This window comes from Puccinia triticina, chromosome 8A (assembly GCF_026914185.1).
Source record: "Puccinia triticina chromosome 8A, complete sequence".
NCBI lineage: Eukaryota > Fungi > Basidiomycota > Pucciniomycetes > Pucciniales > Pucciniaceae > Puccinia > Puccinia triticina.
Genome location: NC_070565.1, coordinates 6,641,799 through 6,661,121, shown reverse-complemented (window position 1 = coordinate 6,661,121; position 19,323 = coordinate 6,641,799). Strand labels below are relative to the sequence as shown.

General features: G+C 48.8%; 6 protein-coding genes across 6 annotated transcripts; 4 read left to right on the top strand and 2 right to left on the bottom strand.

Annotated features, from left to right (window-relative positions):
- Window positions 1-591: 591 nt before the first annotated feature.
- PtA15_8A732 (uncharacterized protein) lies at window positions 592-1,464 on the bottom strand (the record flags this gene model as incomplete). The annotated part of the gene is made up of 3 exons (XM_053172192.1): window positions 592-750; window positions 833-1,319; window positions 1,415-1,464. The coding sequence occupies 3 exons, from the start codon at window positions 1,462-1,464 to the stop codon at window positions 592-594; spliced, it is 696 nt and encodes a 231-aa protein (XP_053023380.1).
- A 1,412-nt stretch (window positions 1,465-2,876) lies between these two features.
- Window positions 2,877-4,954, bottom strand: PtA15_8A731 (uncharacterized protein; the record flags this gene model as incomplete). The annotated part of the gene is made up of 6 exons (XM_053172191.1): window positions 2,877-3,646; window positions 3,772-4,308; window positions 4,397-4,411; window positions 4,499-4,564; window positions 4,643-4,696; window positions 4,804-4,954. 6 exons carry the CDS (start codon window positions 4,952-4,954, stop codon window positions 2,877-2,879), a joined length of 1,593 nt encoding a protein of 530 aa, XP_053023379.1.
- A 2,132-nt stretch (window positions 4,955-7,086) lies between these two features.
- PtA15_8A730 (uncharacterized protein) lies at window positions 7,087-7,800 on the top strand (the record flags this gene model as incomplete). The annotated part of the gene is made up of 1 exon (XM_053172190.1): window positions 7,087-7,800. The coding sequence occupies one exon, from the start codon at window positions 7,087-7,089 to the stop codon at window positions 7,798-7,800; it is 714 nt and encodes a 237-aa protein (XP_053023378.1).
- A 1,674-nt stretch (window positions 7,801-9,474) lies between these two features.
- Window positions 9,475-10,952, top strand: PtA15_8A729 (uncharacterized protein; the record flags this gene model as incomplete). Its single annotated transcript, XM_053172188.1, has 5 exons — window positions 9,475-9,657; window positions 9,723-10,061; window positions 10,135-10,193; window positions 10,265-10,505; window positions 10,707-10,952. 5 exons carry the CDS (start codon window positions 9,475-9,477, stop codon window positions 10,950-10,952), a joined length of 1,068 nt encoding a protein of 355 aa, XP_053023377.1.
- Window positions 10,953-12,321: 1,369 nt separating this feature from the next.
- Window positions 12,322-12,729, top strand: PtA15_8A728 (uncharacterized protein; the record flags this gene model as incomplete). Its single annotated transcript, XM_053172187.1, has 3 exons — window positions 12,322-12,398; window positions 12,516-12,615; window positions 12,697-12,729. The coding sequence occupies 3 exons, from the start codon at window positions 12,322-12,324 to the stop codon at window positions 12,727-12,729; spliced, it is 210 nt and encodes a 69-aa protein (XP_053023376.1).
- A 170-nt stretch (window positions 12,730-12,899) lies between these two features.
- On the top strand, window positions 12,900-14,672 carry PtA15_8A727 (uncharacterized protein; the record flags this gene model as incomplete). Its single annotated transcript, XM_053172186.1, has 8 exons — window positions 12,900-13,096; window positions 13,181-13,271; window positions 13,470-13,813; window positions 13,923-13,944; window positions 14,035-14,056; window positions 14,133-14,228; window positions 14,318-14,507; window positions 14,594-14,672. The coding sequence occupies 8 exons, from the start codon at window positions 12,900-12,902 to the stop codon at window positions 14,670-14,672; spliced, it is 1,041 nt and encodes a 346-aa protein (XP_053023375.1).
- Between the last annotated feature and the right edge of the window lie 4,651 nt (window positions 14,673-19,323).

The following is a 19,323-nucleotide window of genomic DNA, read 5'->3' as shown; positions in this document are numbered from 1 at the left end:
ACTCTGTGTATTGCTGGGATCTTCACAGTATTGGGTTTTTTTCAATACAATGCCGTGTATCATATTGTTTTGTTAAGACATACGGTATTAAATTCTGATGTATTGAAAAAAACAACACACCCCACCATATCCGCCAATACCGGCATTGTGTTGGATTGTTTCACTGTTGGCTAGATCATCCGTGCACATTAATGACACCAATGCATGTAGATGAATCAATTAAGCAAGTTTGATTGCAGAAGAATGAGAGGTCCAAAGGTAGAAAAATAAAGGAAAACCTAAACAACAACAACAATTAATAATCGAAGTAAGCAAGAGAACTACTACAAACTGGTACTTTGATCAGGCAGGATGTGTGGTGGGTGGCTGGGCCGAGGCTGGGTGATCTCATGTCAGCAATAACACAAACAAAAGAATGAATACATATGTGTAAAAAGAGGTTCATATGAGATGGGAAGAAAATCCCCACCAAGAAAAAAAAAAACGCTGAAGAGAAAACGGCAGAAAACCCCGAGCCCGATAAACGATTTATAAGAAGGAGGGGGGGGAAAGGTTATGTACAAAAAAGGGGGGGGGGGTCGTGATAGACAGTTATTGTTTTTCGATGGGATCGCAAGTGGTGATTAGACTTGATTGTTGGATGATAGGTTTTTGTTCTTGGGGAAAGGAAGGTAGTCGGACGAGTTTGAAGCTTTTAGAGGAGGATGAAGGGACTAATGCGTATGATCTGCATTCGCAATTGTTCCACAACTGCAAAGAAAAAGTATGCAATTTGATGAGTAGGTCGTAGAAAAAGGGCAGATTGGAGAGAGAGAGAGAGAGAGAGACGCACGCCATGAGAGCCATATTCTTCTGTTAGGAATCTGAGAGCGGATCCATGAGATACGACGACGATTTCATCCTCGGGACGTTCGGCGAGCCATTTGCGAGTCCAAGCGGCCCTGGATTTGAGGGATTTAGGGTCGGGGGACCAGAAGCCGGTCTTGGAATTCCACTGCTTAACGAGTCTTCCGAAGTCAATGCCATCAAATTCCTCGATCTGTTCGAGGGCCTCTCTCGAGCTCCCCGTGTCCGCAGGCGACGACGAGTTCTCTTGCAGCTCCGGCAGCGCAATGATGGAGCTCGGCCCGCCCAGGCGGCGGATCAGCGTGGGCAGCCCTATCAGACTCGTCTGTAAGGTCCGTCGCAGGGGCGAGCTCACGAGCAGTTTTGCCGTCTGTTGGATGGTCTGCTCGGTCGACTGGTCCAGAACCGAACATTGTTGTTTCCCGAACGGCGTGAGGACTGCATCGGGGAACCTGTAATAATCTTGATCTACACTGGAGATTGAGGAAAGCAAGTCGAAATCCGGATTAGTATTCCTATAATTTCGCGTGAAATGATAGCGGGAAACATAAACAAGCAGACAGCTTACTTATGTTCGGCTTCCGCGTGCCTGATAATGTGAATTTTCTTGTAACCCATGTCGATGGTGATGGTGATGGTGATGGCTTTCCGGATGGAGGTTCTGAGCTGGGTGTGTCGTAGGAATCTGGAGTTGAGAGTGAGGAGGGGGGGGGGGGCAATAGTTTGTGGCGATGGTGGGGAACAGGAAGCTGGGGTCGAGAAGGGTGTAGGTGAAGCTGTACTGTGAGCTGTCTCGGTTGGCAAGGTGTCTTCGTTCAATGGACTCGGTTGGAGGCTGCCGGGGTGGTTCTTGGAAACTGATGGGCTGGGGGGTTCAATGGCAGACACTCAGGCAGCAGCTACATACATAAAAAGGGTTCAAAGAACCCCGGGGACTGTCGAGCGCTATGGACTTACGCCCAGCTGTACTGCACGCATAACCCCATACATACTTACATACCCGCCCTAAAATGTTCACTTTGGGTCCAGTTCAACTGTTGGGCAATCAGTCAAGCCTGCCGTGATGACCTTGGGCCGGTGATCCCAACTCCCGGGGTCACCCTGATGGCCATGAGATCACGTATTTTGCCTTCTTTATGGCGATTTACATACCCCGGTATGGCCATCGCTCTCTCAACTCCGATCAGCTGAGCACTGCGCCATATTCAAGTGGCAGTGCAACGAGGAGGATCAAGTGGGCCGTGCCTCCGCACCTCCCTCCGGAAGCTCTCAGTGTCAAGTAACTGGCGTGCTGCCCCCAGTAAACTAATGTTGGTGATCTGGACATTAATCAGCATCGACATCGCTCGACATCTATTCTCGGAGCATGCGCCAGACCGCTCATCAACACGTGACTCTCAGGTCCAACATATTTACCAAAATCAAAGATGGAATCCGGAGTGGGTAGGGTCGGCAGCATTCATTTGAACCTACTCGGAAGCTGGAACAGCTGCAACAGCTGATGACGGGAGTCAGTCAGAAGCAGGTTTGAAAGGATGGGTGAAAAAGGAATAGACAGGGAGTGCGGAGGAGGATCTTCAGGCGAGATCATGAGCGGCGCAGGATCATTTGGCCAAGCGGTATATATTCTTAGACAAACGACAGGGCTCAGGAAACCCTCTATATCAATGACCATAACGAAAATGTACGAGTTGATTCCTGGGGAAGGGAGGGCAGTAACGAAAATGTATATTTTTTGTGTTCACAAGGATGCCTCCAACAACCCTGATAATTTGGGGAGGGGGCAAGTAAAAACCCCTCTTTTGATGTATTTACCAAAAAAAAAAAAACTGGAAAAACCCTCTCCCTTCTTTTCTGTGCGCGAAGTAAATTTCAGCTTGCGCGCACAGCGGCGTCGACGTCAGGAGAGGGTCGATCCTGTGCGCCAATAGTTTTCCTCTGCGCGAAGTAGGTCTGAAGAAATATGATTATTGAACAATCCAATCAAAGAACAATAAAATCAAGCATAATGCACAACTAAGATAAGACCATCACGCATTGATATAACTCTCAGGATGGAGAAGAATTCCTTGCATTACTCTGAGCCGATCACGTGACTCGAGATTTGCGGTAGTGGCAAGATGTTCCAAAATGTTTTTGGTCATCTGTGCAAAAAGAGGAAGTTGAGGATAATATTTAAGAACGTTACGTTTTGTCTGAGCATCGATAGAAAGTCCGAAACGCCGAGCTGAGAATATCCAAGGCTGAGTGTCGATGATGTCCGTCAAGTAAATCATTGGGATAGATTTGTCGATTTCCCAAATCAGGTCTTGGTCTTGCATGCTCTCGCCATAATCAAGATAGATTGTTTTGAGTGTATCAGAGAATAGTATGATTGTTCTATCGAACTCTTCGAGCCATACAACATTCATCGATTCAGTTAGCTGAGGCAAAATCCTCCCCTCCTCCGTTGGACCTTCATAGATATGATATCGGGCCAAGAATCGCAGCATGCTGTGTAAGATTTTCAAGGACACGATCTTAATGCTCGGGTGCGATCTGTTGATCTTGCTGGATTGCATGCTGATGGGGTAGATCTGGTGCACCACGCTTGAAATCAAGGTCTTAATGTCCGCCTGGTAGTCCGGGTAATCTCGGTAATCCGTATCCAACCAGCCAGCTTTTGTGAGCTCCATGAATCGCGGTGGAAAACTATAAACCGGAGCCCTGATGACCTCCGGATCAAAGGAACGTTCGAACGCAGATAACTGGCTGCTTATGTGTAAGTGCTCTAGCCGGTGCCAGCCTGGACGATCGAAGTCTGATAAAGCAAAAAAAAGTAATTAAAGGGCGTTAAGTTAGGTTCCATTGACATTCTTGGTGGCACATCCCAACTTGCAGTCTGATGGGGATTGGTTATGTAGTGACTGGTCAAGGTGAACTTACATTCCAAGAGTTTTTTGAGCTCTGCAGTGAAAGGGCTTTCTTGAAGGGCTTTCTTAAAGTCAGTGATCAAATAAGCACTGGTGACATCGATGTGATCTCTCAGCCCTGGAAACCTGCGCGCGACGTAGTTGAATATGATTTCAACTCCTTTTTCCTTGTTTAATAGATCTTTTAGCCACTCTGGAGAAGCAAGGTTGTGCCTTTCAAAGATGATTAGAAATCTGACGAGGGCTTCGTTCAGATGGTCAAGTGCTAATATCTTGCGGGGAGCGCCCGCTTTGTCGATATGAAAAAATGTGCTTTTTGATGTCCGCAAGATTTCCATGACTGTTTCGGTCCTCTGCAAGAAATCTGAGGCTATCCGGGCACCTGGCAGGTTGGGGTTTGTGGGAGATCTCATATATTCTGTGATGAACTTATCGAGATAAGCGATATGAAGTGAAAGAGCTTCAGTAGCTTCTTGAGTGAAACCAGTGACTTCGTGGTTTGTGAGCATTTCTAATGGTTTCAATACTTCGTTTTCCAGGGCGCTAGGCACTGCGGATGCGTTGCGATCAAAAAAAAAAAGAAGGCCATGTTAGCTGGATAGGATGTGACACAGTGTTGGAATATCTTAAAGACTCACAGTCGGGCGCCAAAACTTTTGCGGAACAAATTACACCACGTCAGTAAAGCGGTAGATTCGTAAGTCCCATCTGAAAAATTGGCTAGGTTAACTCTTCCTTACTTGCTTCTGGCACTTGATGAATCTTACTTGGACCTCCATCGGGGCCAGCACGTTGGCCAGATATAGCTAATGTGTGGTCAATTATAATCAGTTTGTATCTTCTACAATTTAACGTGGTTGAAAATTGAGATAGACTCGACTCACTGCTACCCAATTGTTTCAGTGTCAAAGCACTCCAATGGTTTTCGTGTATCTCTGCTGCGGAAGGCAAAAACTTATTAGGTGAGCCATGTAACGAGAAGCTTGCAGGTAGCTGCTGATGTTCTTGATCAAATGAAAGGATGGGTTGGTCTTTGGCTACTCACACCCTACCCCCTCCGCGAGCGTTGGAGTGTGATGGATCTCTCCGAGCATTGGAAGACAGAAACATTGACCAATGATCAATCCCAACACAACTAAAACTGATGAATTGGGGGTGCGGTAGGCAGAAAGCGTCGAATTGATTACAACACGCATGCTGTTGGCCCAATCAGGGATTCGAGTGTAAATGTTCAATATCGCTTGGAAAGGGGGACACAAGACTGCACAGGCCCGATCAGCCTGCCTGGGGCATTGTGCCTTCACGGCAGGGATATAAATGGAGTTTCGAACTACAAGCTGGCCGGTTGTAAGAACATCAGGCCGATTACTTCAGCTGTCTGAAATGCTCCGGTTTCTGGTGCCGTATTCCGGAATCGCCGGGCATACATACCCTCCCTACGTCTTCACACTTTCCTGACACTCTTTACTACCTGCTTGACACTCTTCCAGACTCTTCCCTACCTCCTTGAAACTTTTCCCTATCTCCTTGACACTCTTCCCTACCAGAATCACCTTCACATGTGGTCTCCTGTGGTCGAGTTCTTCCTTCGGAGGCCGAGGCTGCCGTGCCAGCACGAACCCGTTTCTGAGACAGACACCCTGCGCGGCCCTCCTCCGGATGCTTGGCAATGCAAATATCTCCTCCCGATACCGGTGCCACCTGATTCCTCCTGACCTCCATCAGAATAGGGATGATACAGCGGAAATGATGTGCGAAGTAGGTAGGGAAAAGTGTCAAGGAGGTAGGGAAGAGTGTCAAAGAGGTAGGGAAGAGTGTCAAGGAGGTAGTGAAGAGTGTCAAGGAGGTAGGGAAGAGTTTCAAGGAACAATAACACGTCACAGTTCAGCTTGGGTACGCTCGGCATCATCTGATCAGTGAGGAAAGAAAGGAGCCGGTACAGAGGCGCGCTGGCGGGAAATCTAATGTACGCGGTTTGTCTGTCCCTATTTTGCCGCGGAGACGGCTCGACGCCGGGGATGAGTCAAGTCTGCGTTGGTCAGAAGCATTTGACAGCATCGACAAATAGCCTATGATACTGGATAGCGGGCACCTCATAGGCTCCCAGTTGGATGCTAAGGCACCAAATAGGTCGGAGCTGCACAGAAGGCGCCTATCTGCTGATATATCACAGCCCAATCAACCAGCTGAATGCAAGATCACGAACCACACAAGCTGCCTGATCGGACTGCTGGCGAATAATCTGCTCTGCTTGTGCATTCAAGGCCAGGGCGTTGGATTTCTTGTGGGCAAACAGCATTGAAGCCACGGGGGTGAGCAGATCGATATCGTTCAGGCTCAGCTGCACATTCCCCACATTCCCAGACGGAAGACCCGCGGTGCAGCACTGGCGCTCGGGGCAAAGCCGCCCCGCTTACAGATAAGGTGGGTGTTTTCGGAGAGGCTTTGGTGAGCTAAGCACTCTAAATGGGAGTCTAGACTCGATCTCCATGACCAAGCGGAGGCGCACCATCCCGGCCAGTCTCAGCTCTGAAACTTGATCCCGGTCTCGGTAGCGGTCGTTGCAGGCCGTCGGCTAGATGATTGTGATGGGAGTCTTCCCCGCCGCCCCAGCCAACTCGAGCGCCGCCTCCTACCTGGCCCTGGGCGAGTCGACTCGGGGCTTGGGGATCGTCCGGGCATCCCGTCCCATAATGTGAATATCGGACAGACAGGGCCAGTGTGTGAGTCGAATGACGGAACCGTTGGCGTGGTTTCGGAACTTTTTAATGAGCACACCGGGTAGGATGAGCTCTCTCGTCACTCGGACCACCACCACCATTAATGAAGTTTCTTCTTCTCACACCAGCGTATGACCCCCATCGCCTTCGTCTGCCAGCTCCGCGGCCTTCCCAAGAGGACCTTTGGCAATTCACTTTAAATAACCGACCATCTTGCCTCATTTGCCTTTTCCTCACCCTTCCCCAAGCCTGCTTCGCATCCCCACCTCCATCCACCCACCTTTTTCCTGTACATTTTCTGCTTTTGTCCGCTAGCGGCACTTGTGAATACCCTTTTATTGACTCCGCTCGAAACTTTGAAGTTTCTACCACTTGTTTGAAACAAGACTTTTCGTGAAAAGCGCTCAGCTCCATCAACCCGCTTGATCCGACCCACTGACTCAGACAGTCGCTGTATAAATACCACATCGGATCCTTAACAAACGCATCTCCAAGAAGATTAAATTACCTTACACCAAGTCTTTGTTGGTACTTTTTGCCTTCTTTTCCGCATTAACAGGCTTTTCCAGCAGCTGATCTCAAATGCTTTTGAAAATTAGATCACGAAGATGTTGAAGATGAACGTCAGCCTTATCATGATCATTAGCTTTGTGGCTTTGAGCATCGGAATCTCCGGCTCGCCGCTCAATGTCCTGGACATTCGGTCTACCAATAAAGCCCACGCCGCATCGCTCAAGTCACGTCGGACGACTTCAAGACAAATGATTGCAAAGCGACACGACTCCACCGACCCAAGCGCCTCAGCAGACGCAGCCAGCAACGCTTCAACTTCTGCAAACTTAGCCACCTCATCCGGAGGCGCTGGGAAAACCACTGACATCGTTGGACCCGTTCCGGCTGACGGCGCCGTCAAGGCTGGAGTTGGCGCGGGTCTCAAAGCTGGTTTAGGGGCTGGGCTGGGTGCTACTGCTGGCCTCGGGGGACATCTCGCAGGTCTTGGCGCGGATGTAGTGGGGGGGCTTACGGGTACTGTCGCCGGCGCAACGGGCAAAGCTGCTGATCTTGTAGGTACCGCCGGCGTGTTAGGACACGCAGGTCTCGACGCTGGGTTGAGTGCGGGCGCAAAAGTCGGGGCCGTCGCTGGCGCTGCAGGTCATGCCGGTCTTGATGCAGGACTGTTCGCTGGAGCCAACATCGGAGGCGCCCCTCGGGTGCAAGCAGGGTCCAATGCAGGAGCGAAAGGAGATGCCGGCGCCAACATTAGCGCTAGCGGCAAAGCAAGCGGATCGGCTTCTGGCTCGGTCAATTCTGAAACCGAATAAAGATCCTGTGTTGGCCAATCGTAGCTTTTCTTCAACTCTATTATCGCTTGTCACGGCCCCAGCCCAATTCCCACAGATTCCAATCTTGTACATGTAACGCTTGATCAGCAGCTCTGCTTCTTCATTGCTCCTCTGCCGATGTAGCTGATGATTGCACGTTGAACTACATTTATAGCATCTGGAGTAATGTGACCCCCCCTGAGCTAGAACTTTTACTGTTCCTTTCAACATTTCGCGTCAGTCCAGCGGCGCTTCGCAGAGACCTTTGCAAGCAGAGTGCTGCTTGAATCTCTGGGCCATGCGTATACGTATGGTTGGGTTACTTGGAAGTAAGTGAAGTAGGCCGCGCTAACTAAGTCAATGTGCCTGAGTACTGGCTTGCGGCTGAAAGCGCCATATTCCCAAGAGGTGTGGGTTTTTATGAAGAAGTGAAGCCCGGATCAGTTCGGATCGGTGGACATTGCATTTAGGCTCGAAAAGCATCAAGTTGTATTCACCTGAGATCCTGAGGGTGTACACAAATACACATTGAGACTCTGGCAAAAGGAAGAAAGAACCTGGAGAAGATGATCAGTTAATGTTGGAGAAGAAAAACATCAAACCTGTCATCTAAGTATATGTTAGGTGTCCTTTCTTGCCACTGCTGCGCATGGATAGATCTGGTACCTCACCGTGTTCATGTTTCACTCTGAATCAAACCCATGAAAAAATCAATTCCTGCTAGTGTGGAGCACAGAACTGTGAGCTCCAGCAGGAGGGCTAATTGGCCCCTTTTGGGGGGTCTAGATAGATTCCAAATAAAGGTGGTAAGAATATTCAGACATATCTTGGTCCTTGATACATCAGCTTACTGTGGTGAAATTTTCCAACTCAGTCAGAGATGACTCATACTGATTATTCCAATTAAAATGGGATGCAGTCAACCAATTGTAATTTGTACATCACCTGCCCCCTTCTGTGCCAAGCAAAATGCTTTCTTACACTCTCATGTCCTCTTATCAATAGTATATTCAATGACAAATTGTGCAAAAGAGGGTCTACATTGAGGAGCATCCCTTGCAAGCCTACAGCTCATGACATTCTTGACCCAACCTACCTTTAATTGACCTTGTATTGGTTGCTAAATGGGTTATGCCATTTGAACTGGGATAACCTCAGCCCAAATGATGGGCCAATATATCCATATATTGTGACACATTTGTAGTGATCAACTATGAGACATGTGAAAGATGATGTAGCTCAAGCATTGTTTGCAAATCATCCATCCTCCTGAGCTCTTAGTCAAACGTAATACATGCTAACAGGATTAGTGTATTGCTATTTTTCTGCAACATATAAAATACTTTTAATTACCTTTTTTTTTTCTTACTGGAGGACTTCCTGTCGATCTGGAAAGTCAGATCTGAGCCACCAGATACTAAATTTCGCAGGGAAATCTGGGTCCCCGAAGATCCCCGAACTGATCCAGAGTTCCAGATTCCAGATTTCCCTGCGAAATCTGAAATTCCAGATCTGTTCAAAAGTGATGGGAAGTCCTCCACTGTATCTGAAAGTTGTTTGGGTTGTATATCCCAGTTTTACAACTGCGTGTTATTAAGCTATGAGATTTGCTTATGTAATTAAGTGCGGAATGTTCTAGTCTTCCCAGCGGGATCATTAACTGTTCGACTGGCGATGGCCCCCGACTCCGAGCAGCATCATCCCAGCACCATGCGCCGAGCAGACTCGACCCGCTCGAATGCCTCCTCCAGGTCCCTCCGCCCCGCCGGCGACAGCAAGCAGCAGGAGGACCTCATCAACGCCCTCGAGGCCGAGGAGGAGCGCCTGGTCAACACGCTCACCCGCAAGCTCGAAAAGGTCTGTCTTGTCTGTTGACCGACCACTGTCCATCCACCGAACTGACCATCCTCTCTCCCCCTTAGCTCCGCGCCGAGAAGGCTGAGCTCGAAAACGTCCTCGAAGCCGAATCCGAGTCGCTCGTCCTGCGCCTCCAGCGACAGCTCTCCCTCCTCATCACCCAGCAGCAGCAGCAGCAGGCCGCCCAGCCAGGCTCAGCCGCCGCCCCCCCAAACTCAGCCACCGCCCCCAACTCGCCCTCCGCAACCATCGCCCCCAACCTCAATGCGCTCATCAACAACCCCCACCCCCTCAATCCGTCCCCAGCCACCCTGATCGAAGTCCTCAAATCAGAAAACTCCAGCCTCCGCAACCGACTCGTCGACACCGAGCGCGAATTCATCAAGACCTCCCGCCAGAATGAGGTGCCCCCCCCCCCCCCCCCCCCCTTCTCTCCAGTCTCTCCATGCTGGCCTAAACTGATACCTTCGTCAACAGATGTACCGCAGCGAGCTCATTGCGCTCAGACAACGTGCGGGCATGTCGATCGATGACCTGTAAGTGCTCCTCCTGCTGGTGCTGCACATGAACGCGTCGGAGGAGTATTGAGATGGGCTCTCGGACACAGAATTGGCGCGGCCCCAGCTGGCGAAGAGAACTATCCGTCGGCGCGAGCGGCCCGCCGGCGATCGCGGGGCACGAGCACCAGTGCGAACGGAATCCCGATCCCAGGGCTCACAGGGGCGGAGCACGTTGCCCGTCGGCCCCACCACGCCCCCTCCTTCTCCTCGGGGAGCGCCCAGCTCTCCTCCTTCGCCTCCTCGACCCCGATGACCCCGAACTCGCTCGCCGGCGACTCCGCCAACCTGGTCTCCGCCTCCCTCACCACCACCAACCTCACCACGCCCTCCACCTCCTACCCCGGCTTGCCCGTCCCCCATTCCACGCCCGCTGCCTCGCCCGCCAACGACCGCCAGCCCGAGCAGCCCCCTGCCCACTCCTCCCGCCCGCCCAGCTCCAGCGAGCACCCCCCACCACCCGAGCCCATCTCCTCGCCATCATCCACCCAGACCCTATCCAACCCAGAGCCGACCAACCCCCCCTCCCCCTCCTCCATAACAGCCCCGGAACCCTGCAACGCCTCCTCGGCTCACACCCACCTCCACAACGCAAGAGTCGCCGAGACCGGCATCCTCGCCAGGTCCGGCACCCGACACACGCCCCCCGCCAGTCTCAGCCCGCTCAGAGCCTCCGGCGGCGCACCCGGCGGGCCCGAGAACCGCCAACACTTCAACCTCCACCACCATCCTAACTAATCTTCCTCGCCACTCTTCCTTCTGGCTCTCTTGCCAAGCCAACCCAATCGATAACAATCCACACATAACTCTTATTCTCACTGGCCCACACATACCGATCTGTCCTGCTCTCTTTCTCCTTAGCTCATGACACACATACGCTTTATGACCCACCAAGCCAACTCATCCAACCACTACACAGTTGCTTGGATCGTCCCTGACTCTACCCTCTTTCTTATCCTCTCCCAACTGTATTTTTCCTTCATGTCTTACGTGTGCGTGTATGTGGTCGATATTTTTGGTCTCTCTCTTTCTCTCTCTCTCCCTGTTCTAGTTATAGTACACGAATACACGAAACAAATTAAAATGAATGCTGGCTGAAAACTTTATGGTAGTCTGGCCCGCGCGTCCAGGGTGTGGGGCTGGGATTTGCGCGAGCTGAGTTGTGCTTTTATGAGGGTGTGTCGGCCCAGCTCCATATTTATCAGATCCTGTGGGGATCACTGGAGACGTTCCCGTCGTCTGACATTCTTGATCTTGATCTGGAGGGCAAGGCTAAACCATAATCATACATTCAGTCACAAAAAGCGTGCAAGAAATCTACTCAGATTACTGCATCTCACTCCACAGCAATTCAAATCCCTCCCTTCAATGCTCACCATGCACAAAAGATGAACCGAATGTCAGCCACAATATTTTTGGTGGGGCATTCAATTTAAAGATATAGTAAATAGCACATTTTTCAACATTTTGAGGGCCAAAAGGGCAGAGAAGCACAACAAGAACTTGCAGGTATATCACACCATCAATCACACAAGAAAAGAAAAGATACATTCTCGTGATGGCGATGGTGATTAACAGTTGTTGGTAGTTTTGGGGCCCTCCAACAATATTCAATTGAGCAACACACTGTCACAATTTCGATCAGCATCAATTCGTGTGCTATGCGAATACAATAAAAGGGTTTGTTGCGCTTCAAACCCCGCTCTACTGCAGCTTGAACTAGCGATACCAGAGGATCAATACGGTTGAAGTGGGATCGGCACAGTACTGAGTATGTGCCTCTACAAAGCCATAACCTTGCTTGCCAGCCTTCAAACAGGAGCCATTTGCATCTCCTCGTTCTTGTCATGTCAATACCAGGAAAAATGTGGAATTTCTTCGAGTTTTGACATTTGTACTACGAGCCACCTGAGGCTGGAGCGCAGAGTTGTTTCCGACGAGCCGGCTGACGGACAGCTAGGTACCGAGATTTCGACTTGACCAAAAAGTCTTGCAGGTCATAAGCAATCGAGGTTTCCTGCAGTCGCTGGTAATCCAAACGAGTCGATCTGAGGTAGCACAGGGAATCATCTGATCTGTCTTCTCGGCTTCTTCACAATACATAAAAATGGCACAACCGTACTGGGGCCTTAGGGGCGATCGACTCCATCTCGCAGTGGCGACTCTTGCTGGTTTAGGATTCCTGTGAGCGTTGGCACGACATATCGGATCGGAGAATTCACCTATGCCTCCAATATGAATCGCATGAACATGGGTGCAGCTGACGAAGTAATGAATCCACTGATGATCCACCTCGTCCAGTCTTTTTGGGTATGACCAGGGAGTGATGGGCGGGCTTCTGACCCTGCCGACTTTCGTAGACACATTCCCGGCTATGGATACCACCTCCGGAAACCTCAGCGTCTCCCAGAAAAGGCACAACTCTAGCCTGCAAGGAACTGCCGTGTGAGCTGACTGTCTGCGTCTCGCTTTTGCTTCGCAGGCGGAGGCGGCTTGCAGAGATCATCTCGTTTGATCCATCTTGTGCAGGATGGATACGAATTAGATAGCTAAAAATCCTCCCTTCCCTTTGTTCCGCTCGAAAGAGGTCTGTATGAGATAGGTGAATAGTTTTTTTTCCAAATTTTTCATTAGCTTCTTTGCCCTGTTGAATTTCTTGCGGGACCGTTGTGCTCCGAAGGATGTATGCTTGGCGCGCTTTCCTGCCTATACCTCGGCGACAGATACGGCCGAAGAAAAGTGATATTTTACGGAGCCATCATCATGATCTGCGGCGCAACATTGCAGGCCACTGCTTTCCATCTGGTCCATTTCATCGTCGGTCGCATCCTCACAGGATACGGGAACGGGTTTATCACCGCCACTGTTCCGACATGGCAAGCGTATGTCCCTCGCAAACCTCTCTCATTGAAGATCTTAAATCAATCCCAACGGTTTGTTTGATTTTGATGCTTGAATTATCACAGCGAATGCTCCAAAGCGCATCAAAGAGGAAAACTTGTGATGATCGAGGGTGCATTGATTACTGGGGGTATTTGTCTCAGTTACTGGGTAGATGTGAGTCGGCTTGATTCAGATTTCTAGGCTGTACGGAGTTGGAATGAGAGGAAGGAAAAATAAATAAAGTTACTGTCAATGGAAGCTAGAAAACCAAACCTCTTGCTCTTGAGGGAACTCGCCAAACAGGTGGAAATCAAAATGGATTCTTCTGACTTCATCCATCCGTTTCCCAATATTTTGTTTTCATGACTATAGTTCGGAATGTACTTCGCACAGCAGAGCTCAGCGTCATGGAGATTCCCCATTGCCTTCCAGATCATATTTGCACTCATCATCAGTCTCACCGTTCTCAGCCTACCTGAATCACCCAGATGGTTAATCAAGCAAGGAAGGGTTTCTGAAGCGCGAGAAGTGTTCAAAGCTTTTCAAAATAGTAACAATATGGACAGCTTCTTGGTCCAGAAGGAGATAGCAGACGTCCAAAAGTCTCTGGCTTTGACCGGAACCTCTGGTCTTCAAGACCTTTTCAAGATGGGCCGCGGTAGAAACTTCCACAGGCTGGTGTTGGGGGCCGTTAATCAGTGTTTTCAACAGATCAGGTATTCAAGAGACCCTATCTTCACTCATCGTATCCTTCATTTTGAATAGCTTCATGCAGAAGATGCGTCTAACCAGCTAGGATGTTTGCCATTTTTATCTCTCATCAAGCGGAATCAACTTGATAAGTTTTGTGCGTGATTTTCATGCATTCTCCATCTGGATATGTCCCATCCGAATTGACATAACTTGGTTTGAAATTTCTCTTTGAACTGTTTGCTAGTATGCTGCGACCATTTACCAAAGTAAGCCCTCACAATCTCTCAATACTTCACTGCTTTTTGAGCATACTAAGAGAGTATCTGGTTTTGAATAATAAAGATTATCTAGGTCTGAGCCCCATGATGTCGCGAATCGTGGCCGCCTGTAATGGAACGGAATATTTCTTAGCATCATGGATAGCAGTATACACAATTGGTGAGCAGACATGATTGATCCCATACACATCGCAATGCGGAAATGGCGGTGCATCCTGTTTTCCTAAAAACAAAAACCTACCTTCTCAGAGAGTTTTGGGCGCCGGAAGTTGATGTTGCTAGGATCAGCCGGAATGGGAGTCAGTATGGTGGGGCTGGCAGTCGCAACTTGGGCTGCCGATCCGATCTCAGGGAAAGGGAGCTCGGGTGCTGCAATTGTGGCTGCATTTTTCATGTTTGTTTTCAACTCGTTTTTTGCCGTAGGATGGCTTGGTATGACGTAAGGCCCCCTATAATTCGTTGACCCAGTCTCCTGCAGGCGCGTAAAGACCCTGACAACAAACGTCTTTATCCCCATTCATTCAGGTGGCTGTACCCAGCAGGTAAGAGACTTCTGCTGCTATACACACTAGCTGCCTCATCGGCTGGGGGGAATCCCTCTTGACCGGCGGTGGACTGTAATCCGGTGCTAAATTTTCCTGAGGGATATCCACAGAAATCACCCCACTAGAAATTCGAGCCGGTAAGCAACCGAGTACTATGGAAAAATAGGCTAATACCCAGCAGTTTTTACACCAAACAATTGTGTCTTGTTTCTTTCAACAGCTTCCAATGGAATTAGCACAGCTTCCAGTGGGTCACACATCACAGGACGAAGAGGATATAGCCAATTGGAATTCACTGATTAATGGTTCTTTTACTTGCTTCAATTTTATGAAACAGATTGGATATTCAACTTCATCATTGTTCTTATCACTCCAATTGCATTCGAAAACATTGGTTACAAAACTTGTGAGACCAACAAGATACCTGCAAATGAGAGAAAACCACCGATCAGCTGATTTTGTTTTTTCCCCTTCTTTGGGATGGATTTCAATGCGACAGACATCATCTTCGCTGCCACAAATTTCTCCATCTTTCCGGTGGTTTATTTCTTCTTCCCAGAGACAGCCGGCAGGACATTGGAAGAGATCGATGAAATCTTTGAGCATTCCGGGTGGACCAATGTTGTTGAGCAATCAAGACTTTTGGGCAAAAGACCAAAAATCAGTAAACCTGAACCTGTTAATTGTACACCATCTTGACTTACCCATGTTTTTCATGTGAATCTGCCTGTGATTCTTGTGAATGGGGAATTATATGGGATTTTTTAGGTTTAATAATTTCCAAAAATTCTCAATTTTTTATTTTGGGAAAAATACAAGAAATCATGTAGATCTACAAAATGGTTCAACTTGGTCTCTGTGAAATTCATCATGTACTGTCTTTTTCAAAAACCTTGGTCACTTTTTTTTTGGTAGATCCTTGCAAATCCCATATTTTTCTCATATACTTCTTGACAGGTGTCAGATGCGGCCCAAGGCTAAATCTCACCCCAGAGCCATCATCATCCAGAAGAAAGGAAAGGAGTTGACTTCAGTGGAAAAGTGAGTTCATACTTGGAACCAGAGCCAAAATAATGCCCCTCCTGATGGTGCTGGACAGCTGCCCTCAGCCTGAACGGAGGGGCCAACAGAGCCCCGGATTGTTACACCAGCTGCAACAACAAGAGAGATGTGGGATAATTGAGCCCAAAGTTAATCTTGAAACTGAACATAAACCCATACAATGAAAAAAGTGACCAAGGTTTTTGAAAAAGACAATATGTACCATGTACTAATTCCCTTCTTACTACGGTGGACCTGTGTAACAAATACTGATTATAATTCTGACTTTTATTAGTTTTATATGGCTGACTTATCTTTTATTTAGATCAATTAACTTCAATCGCACATCAGAACTACTCTTAATTGAGATGATCTAATGCAACCTGTGTGGCAATGATTGCATCATTGGAGTTGTTGTTCTTTCTGGAGGTTATGTTTTCCTCTCTCCCGCAGTTTGTTTTGCCTCTTTCTCTCTTTTATCATTGAGATATTCTTTGTCATTAGGTTCTTCATATTATAAATCCAAGTAATTACAAATCTCTATACTTTATAAAACAAACTTATTATTGAGCCAAATCAATCTACTATTCAAGCACTCGACGAGTTGTCCTCTTGGATAAACTTCATAGCCTATACATAGCTAACCAAATAGTAGGCCAGTCCTCACAAATATATCTCAATCATCAAAAATAATCACTTGATCTTCAAAAATATTCACTTATCATACATTATTCACTTATCATACATTATTCACTTATCAAATGTAAAAACACAACATTTTTGCCTAAGAAGTTAGTTTATGTTTCAATCTTTCGTGGCTGTTTCCCCTATCACTCCAATTTGGAACTCTCCTTGTTTTACGCCTTCTTGTAAGAGCCAAAGCTCTTCGCTGGGATAGAGTGTTGGCACAGGGGAGACGAGGGTCTCAGGAGTTCTGATACCAACATGGGGCTTGTATTGCACGTCTAGCTCAGGAGAGATAGTCAGTCAGTCAAGGATCTCTCCCTATATACAATAAAAGGTGGAGGACAGGCCAAGATAAGAAAAGGGGAAACTTGGGCTTACCTAGCTCAGGAGAGATAGTCAGTCAGTCGAGGATCTCTACTGAGCTAGGCGGGGCGGGGAGTGCAGAGCTATATGGGGCTGATTTTGGGTCTTGCAACAGGTTTGTGAAATCCGCGGCGCCTACGGCGCGGGGGTTTTACAGTCTTCCCCCCTATATTGAGGAGAAAACATAGAAGACAGATTGGGGGCGGGTAATGGGAAGCCGGAAAGGGTGAAGGGTGACCGTGTTTCATTGGGATCGTAGAGCTTGACGGTTGTGAGTGTGAGACAGAAGGTGTAGAGGCAGTGTGGGAGTAGACAGAGAGGGGAGGGGGAGGCACTGCGGGGCCTTCCGTCGGGTTGGTTGAGCCGTTTTGCAAGGGTTCTTGTGTGTGTGCGGGTGATGCCGCAGTGCTTGGAAATGTCGTGCATATAAGAATAGTAGGGAGCGTTGAATGGAGTTGAATACCAAATTTTTTTTTTGTCGCTGTTAAGACCTGGTTCCCCACTCGCTCTTGAGGTTGCCGTCGCAAAGCTGCCGGTTTAAGCTTCCGAGCTTTAAGAACCGTGCCTTGTAAGCACCTGCCAGCGTGGAACTGGTGCAGGACCTTCTGGCAAGGTAAGTGATGGAGGACGTACCCGTCGTCAGCAGAATCATCCTCGGCAAACTCCGCTTGTAGTCCATTGAGCGACGTTGGGTCGAACTCCGGGTAAGTTCTGAGGAAATCTTCGCCGCTCAAGAAAGCCTGGCGCTCTGACTCGATGATTGCGTCCATTGTCACGGCTGCCACCGGTGTAAGACTCAAAAGTGGTAATGAAACCCTTTTGCTGAATGGTGAAGGGTATGGTGGAGTTGCAAGCTCTGCCCTTCTGTTATCAGTCAACAAGACCCACCAAGCTCAGCTTGGCAAGTTTTATTAAGTGATAGGTCTGGTCTGTTCCAGATGAAATCTGTTTGACTGGCAACGTGTAAGTGTTTCAATTACTTTGTTATAAGGGTTGAATGGTTGTTATAAGGGTTGATTTATTGTTATAAGGGTTTTAGGATTTGAGTGTGGATGAGTGTTGGGTGACTTGTGAGTTCTGGGTGAGAAACTGGGGAGCAGACCACTGGGGGTGGAGAGAGCTCCTTTTATAGACAAAAGTGGAGCCCCAAAGGGGCTTGTGGGTTAGGGTTTCAGCTAATCTAGACAACAGGGTGAGGGATTTTAGCTGGTGGGAGTAGATACAAATGATGTCATAACCCCTCAGGGGCGCATGGATGGTGTCAGAATATACAAAAGAACCTTCTAACACATGCATGAGGTGACAGTAGACTGCATGAGCTGTCATACAGGGGGAATTAGTGTATACACAAAGTCCGAGGCTGCAGAAACAGTGTAAATGATGTCATACTATGTATATAAAGGAGTGTATGTAGTTAATATGTAATGAGTGTAGCCTGATGGGGAGATGTATGTTTGTATCCTGTGATGTGTATATGTGTACTAATGTGAAACTTGGGTTGGGGCAGGTGACAGCTGGGTTACTGGGGCTGGCCGTGTGATAGGTGTTTGGTGGGGTCCACAGAGGTGTAACTTCTTATCCAGCGGGTTTGGAATGACCGTTCCAGTGGGGACTAGGGGTGAAATTGGGCGTAGAATCCATTTCTGGGGTCCATTTGGTGGTATCTTGGGGCCTAGTATGAGTACTTATGTGGTATAGAAAAAACTTTTTATTTTTCCACTTTTCCGTCTACCACACCGGGGCAAGGGGCAGGGAGGCCTCCCTGATTATGGTCTCGTCAGTGAGAGAGAGTTCAATGTTGTCCATCGTTGCAATCGCGGCCGCGTGATATTCCTCAAAGTCTGTGTTGTCGTCAATTACGGCCGACGCATCCAATGAAGGGTCGCTTTCATCTGCAATGGCTGCCACCCCTGCCGGTCTTCCCGTTGTGCGGCCCGGCTGTGGTACTCCTGCCCTTGCCCCACTCGCTTGTGATTTGTTCCAAGCCCTGTGTGCCACATAGTCGGCTGGTTTGGGGGGCACGATAAAAGTGGGGGGAACATCAACAGGGCCGCGGTAGACCGGTCCAGGGCAAGTGCCCGCCGCGTGGCCGCAGTGCTGCTTGCAATGGTGGCACTTGCCTACCGAGTCCAGGTAGGAGTGGATTCGCCATATGTACTCTTCACAAGGCATAGAACTGAGAGCCAATCCTTGCTGGGCTGTCGAGCCCGGTGTCCCGAAGCGGGAACGCGGGGTCTTCTTAGGCATTGCATCGTAGCAGTTCCCTACTCGTCTGATGAACTCTTTAAATTTGAACCCTTCAAGCTTAAGGATATCCAGCTTCTTGACCTTGTTCTCAAGTTCTTGAGGGAGTCCAAACGTCATCCCCTCCGCAAGTTGGAAGTCAGTGAGTGAGGGGCTGTCAAAGTTGATCATCCGTTGGAGAGTTCTTGCGCGGGTCGTGTATTGATTGAAGGACTCCGAGTCTGACATCTTCAGAAAACAGATGTCCCTCTGAAGATCTGTGAGCCATCGCAACGGGAGAGCCGCATCAAATAGGTCAGCTCTCACCTCGGGCCAAGATCGCCCGCTCATCTTTTGCGCCTCGGCCTGGAAGAAGGACAACAGATTGGTTTCCGA